This window comes from Egretta garzetta, unplaced genomic scaffold (assembly GCF_000687185.1).
Source record: "Egretta garzetta isolate BGI_Z169 unplaced genomic scaffold, ASM68718v1 scaffold211, whole genome shotgun sequence".
Classification (NCBI taxonomy): domain Eukaryota; kingdom Metazoa; phylum Chordata; class Aves; order Pelecaniformes; family Ardeidae; genus Egretta; species Egretta garzetta.
In genome coordinates this window covers 707,768-712,863 of record NW_009258673.1, presented here as the reverse complement: position 1 = coordinate 712,863, position 5,096 = coordinate 707,768, and the positions used below count along the sequence as shown (strand labels likewise).

The 5,096-nt window shown below is 43.7% G+C and overlaps 1 protein-coding gene across 2 annotated transcripts in view; it reads left to right on the top strand.

The window, feature by feature from the left end:
* Positions 1 to 472: 472 nt before the first annotated feature.
* CRB2 (crumbs cell polarity complex component 2) overlaps positions 473 to 5,096 on the top strand; it is a 44,362-nt gene continuing 39,738 nt past the window's right edge. For both annotated transcript variants that reach the window (XM_035888611.1, XM_035888610.1), the window contains exon 1: positions 473 to 640. In XM_035888611.1, coding sequence (XP_035744504.1) covers positions 568 to 640 — 73 coding nt within the window. In that variant the 5' untranslated portion in view covers positions 473 to 567. The remainder of the gene's footprint in view (positions 641 to 5,096) is intronic.

Genomic DNA, 5,096 nt, shown 5'->3' with positions numbered 1-5,096 from the left:
GTACATTTTGTGGGTTCGTATGTCGTGTGGGTTCACACATCTCATGATGTAGGAGCGAGAGCACTAAAGACTCGTGTGGGCTACCTCTGCTCTTGGGGGCTAACACTGTGCTTTTTGTCTTTTTTTTTCTTTTGGTCTTATTTTCTCTTTGAACAAAGCAGCCTCTATCAGAAAATTGTGATTGATCTTCATCTGGAATTCGTCTGTAAATACAAACTGATAGAGAAGCCTCCGTCCTAGAAATGACCCCGGCCACCTCAGCCCCCGAGCCGGTTCTGAGCTCCCGTCACAGCTATGGAGGAGACACCAGGTTTGTGTTCTTCATGATGTATGGGGAGCTGGAAAAACAGAACGCCAAAAAACCACACGGGCTCCGGGGCGCGCCGCGCGCGGAGCGGGACTCTGTCCACCGGCGCAGTGCTGGTCCCCGGGCGGCAGAGCATGGGGCCGGCGCCTGCGCTGCAGGAGATGCCCCACAGCCCCTGACGTGGGGAGAGCCGGCGTTTGCTCGCTTCCAACTCCTGCTTCTCCCCTGAGGTCTTTAGAACAGCCACTCTTAGGCTTGTCATGGAATTAAAGCAAGCTGCATCCAGGGCGTACAATGCTGCTCGCCTGCTGCCACTTTTCCTCTTATTTTGGGGTAAGTTTTCGTCTTCCGTGCCTGATTCTTACCCAGCAGTGACTTTGGATCAAAGCTGTGATCTGCCCTTGTATTGCAAAGGTAACTGAACAAAATGACACTCTCACGGTTAGATTTGAAGTCTGAAAACTTCTTGTCTGGAAGACGAACAGGCATTTCATTCTAGAAATGCTTTTCCTTCTATGTATTTCTTGTCTCCTTTCGTCTCTCCTTCTGTGCACATGTATGCATGCATTTATTCACAAGAGCTAAAAGTGTGCACTTTCATGTAATGAAGTATTCAGCTGTTGTAGTAACCATCTTCTCCATTGAAAAGTTCTGAATTTTACAGTTGTGCCCATACAGAAGAAATGCAGAGCTTTATTTCCATTCTATATGCTTTAGTTATACATTTAGGCAAAAGAGGAGTGTATATAGGGGAGTACACTAATACACTGAAATGCCAGATGCCTCTGGTACAAAAAGTGGAGGAAGAAGACAGCAGATGAGTATTCTCACTTAGAAACTTTGAAGAAAGCAGATCCATCCTGAAAGTGCAAGAAGTGATGAGGAAACAAAAAAGTCTATCACACCGATGGAGGTGTTTGATTTGCTTTGGTTTTTTCCACATTGAAAACTTGAGTATACCTGGGATTCTTCAAGTTCACGTCAACATGTCTTTGGGCTCCAAAAGTCACCCTTGTATACAATTTTTTATGCTCCCTGAAAAACAGATTTCTCTGTTTCTTCTGGAATGGGTGCCTGGTGATCTGCTGGGCCTAGACATCTGTTTTAGTCATCTAGGGATTATAAGGTCATGTCAGGAACATGTTCAACCTTTTACTGGAAAGTATGATTGGGATTGAACTGGCCTCCTTATCCTCTCCTCAGCACTGCCAGGCCAGTATCTGTATATAAAAGTCCTGTTTGGTTTCCACTGATCTAGGACAGGAATGATCAATGACATGAAGAAGTGGAGGTAACTTATGGGGAACATGCAGAAAATACAGTCAAAGCACCTTTTCTCTGCTAATATCTGCTGTGCACTGCATTTGGCATTTTCTCATGTTACTGGGTGGTGTTTATGTACTTTTTGAGAGTTGGAGAAAGTTTTCAGCTTTTCCTTTGATTCCCCAACAGTCTTCTTTTTTTTTATTATTTTTTTCCCCCTCTGAACCCTCCCTAAATTTCCTTTGGTCTGATCACCTCAGACTATGAATACGAAAGTCAAAATGTGTTTTGATTTTTGTGTGATCCCCCCACCCCCCCTACCCCCCCTTCCTTGTACCAGCTTCTTTGTCTGGTGCATTCGCTCCAAGTGCCTGGAATTCCTCTGGCCACAGGGAAACTGCAGGACTGTCTTTTGTATCTAGTAACCATAGCTACTGGTTTGGAGTGTGAAGCAATTATGGTGGCTTTGTGTGGTGCAGAAGGAAGGCCCATTGCATCTACAGTATTGCTCAGTATGTGGCTGCCAGGGAGCTGGCCTGTTTCTGGGGATTTGTGCTGTTTGACCATTGCACTGGCAGCTTTTCACTCTTGGGTAAAGCTCTTTTCTGGAACGGTGATTTACAGAGAATGTTGTTTTCTTCTGGAGTGCAGGTGGATGACACATCTTGATATAGCCAGCAAAGCTCAAGGGAAGCAGTAATTTCCATAGTCTTTCCACCTGCTCCTGTTTTGCAAGGGGAATTCTGCCAGATTTTAACTGCAGTGAATGATGGTGTTTATGTAGCACTTGTAGAATTTTAAGGCCATAAGGAAATGCCATTTCTCGCCCTTGTGAGGCATATGACTACTTTTCTTTTATTTCTAGTTGTCTGAGTCTAAATGTCATTGAAGCACAGAGTGGCTAAGTTACTTGTTCAAAATTTTTGAGAAAATTCTGATTATCCAGATGGCCTGTTGCAAGCTGTAACTGTAAGACCATCCTGCAGCCAGATCCACGCTATGTCCAGTTGTGTAAAATAAACTCCAGCGGGACAGTGGTACAGACTCTGCATGTGACTCCAGTTTTAGTGCTGCTGTCTGTGTAATGGGCAGAAGAGCTCTCACCTTAATTTGTTGTGCTCTAAAGGAGATTCTGGAGGGCAGAACTGAGTGTGTCCTCATTTCTGTTCCCACAGCTCTAGCCAGTAAAGAGCACAGTAATTCACATACCTTTGGCCTGGAAAATGCTTTGGATGCCTATTGAGAGAGAACATGTGCAGACAAACCTTTTTTCTGGCAGTTTGCTATCTGCTCAGATGTAAGCTCTTGAGATTAGCTCGGACATACGGACAGTTTAAATCTTATTCGCTTCAAAACGTGGAAGCAAATAAATACAATCTTTTCAGGTGTTCTGTTGGTTGTCGGTTTATTTAAATAAGTATTGGAAATTAAAGCTTGTGACTCAATCTGATTAACTGAATACACAGGAAACCCCCTGTCTCTGTGTTTGATCTGTGGAAATGGCTGAGAGATCAGAGAATGTGTAAACCATAAAGGTCAGCTTGGAGGAGTGTTTATTAAGGGAAAATACTGGGGTACCATAACCACAGAAGATCAAAGAGTTACTGTGGCAACATATGCAATACTATCATAAAACATGGCTTTATAGCTCCTGTCTTTCTCCAAGTTCTAGAAGAATGATAATAGGAGTTACATCTTCAAATCTGCGTTAAAACGGTGAACAGATAATGAAAACAAGCTAGCTAGCTACTTTTTCTGTGTTAAGTTTAATGCCCTGAAGTGATACTTCTGATTAATGCTGTTAATGCCTCTGACCATAATACTGGCACTGCTCAGCCCTATGGATTGCTGCCCACCGTTTGGCACCATTCAGCAATTCACTGGGCAAGCTGGGTGGGAGAGAGCCAGGAATCGGCATTCTGCTTCTTTGAGGGGGTAAATATTCTGCATATTTCACCAGGGAAAACTGAGCCACATCTTCTTATGCCTGTCTTAATGAAAGTCTAGTGGTCTAGGCCTTCATAAATTCTTTATAAATATTTTACACTAGTAGACTGTGTACATACCTCTGGCATGAAAAAGCTTCGTCACATCAAGAACGTGCAAATGTTGCGGTCTGGAACTTGTTGGTCTACAGTAACAAAGAAAAACAACTTAAGAAGTAGGCTGGGAAGTGATGAGTGCACAATATCCATTTAAAACTTCGGATAGGAAAAAGTGCCGTCTGAACTGTGTGCAGGGACTTCACTAGAGGCTTTTAAATTAGTATCCAAACAGGTAGTAGGCGAAGATGCTGGGCTTGTGTGCTTCATCTACCAAAACTGTACAAGATACATCAAAGGCATAAATTGTAAGGCTCTTTTTAAAATGACTCTTCTAAAAGATGCTCTAGGCATTGCTAGGATCCCTAGCATCTTGCTGGGCCATTTATTCAGTATTGTCGTAGAGGTACTACCTGCTTAATACCAATATTGCTTTTTGATTATCTAATCTTTACTTTGAGGGGGGTTTTTTCATAGTGTCATGTCTTGCTTCACAGAGGTTGTCAGATCTGATAAGCTGTTAACCCAGGATGATAATGGTGATGTTTAGATTCAGCCAGCAGATAGTATCTCGGCCTGCGTTTTTGCTTGAGGTATCATTTCTCCCTTTTATACTACTTGGGCACCAATTTAAAAAAAAAATAGTTGCTATGGAAAAATGGAGAGGAAGGACTTGCCTCTGGGCACCGGGATCTCGAGGGAAATTGAATGTACCTGATCCTGATGGTGACATCACCCGAGTGTGAGACCAGGAAATTCAAACAGAAGCTGATGGGAAGTGGTGGGGGGCAGAGAGAGCAGCTGCTAGGTGGGAGCAAGCTACTTCAGTAGAGCTTCTCCTGACGGCTGGCAGAGCTGGTGAGCTGCCGCAGCTCGGGGGCTTAGGAGTTGATCAAACAGTGGTATTTTGGAAAGTTTCCCGTGCCCACATCCGATTTTCTGATGTTGAATAGAAAAGCCCACTGTTAAAGCAGCTGTCAAAAGATGCCTGTTACCATGTTAAACAGGACAAGGAATACAGGTTATGGAATATTTTAGCCTAGGTGAGAAATCAGTGCCAATTATTAGCATTTCATGAGCTTGTCAGTAGTCTCAGAGAATTTCAGGGTCTTGTTTTCTGATGCGAGTGTTACTAGGAGCAGGTGCTTTGTTCAGGTCTGGGAAGAAAGGGTTTAATCTCTCAGTATCAAGAAGGAAGTGGGGCTTGTAAAGCCCTAGGATGCTTAAAGCCACCTAAAAGGCCTTGTACATTCCCTGGACACGTACACTGGAAGTACTTACTGAAAAAGGATTTGATTTTATTCTGCCATTGCCTGCCATAGCAGATATGCTATACTTCCAAAGTTATCAAGGGTGGGGAAGAGAGAGGGTGAACAGCATGAAAGCCCCTTTTCAGGCCTGTCCAGTCTTCCTTCCTGGTGTGTGGATCCTGGGAACAGGCCATGGTGTGTCCCCTTTCATTAATCCTTTACACTGACCAGGAT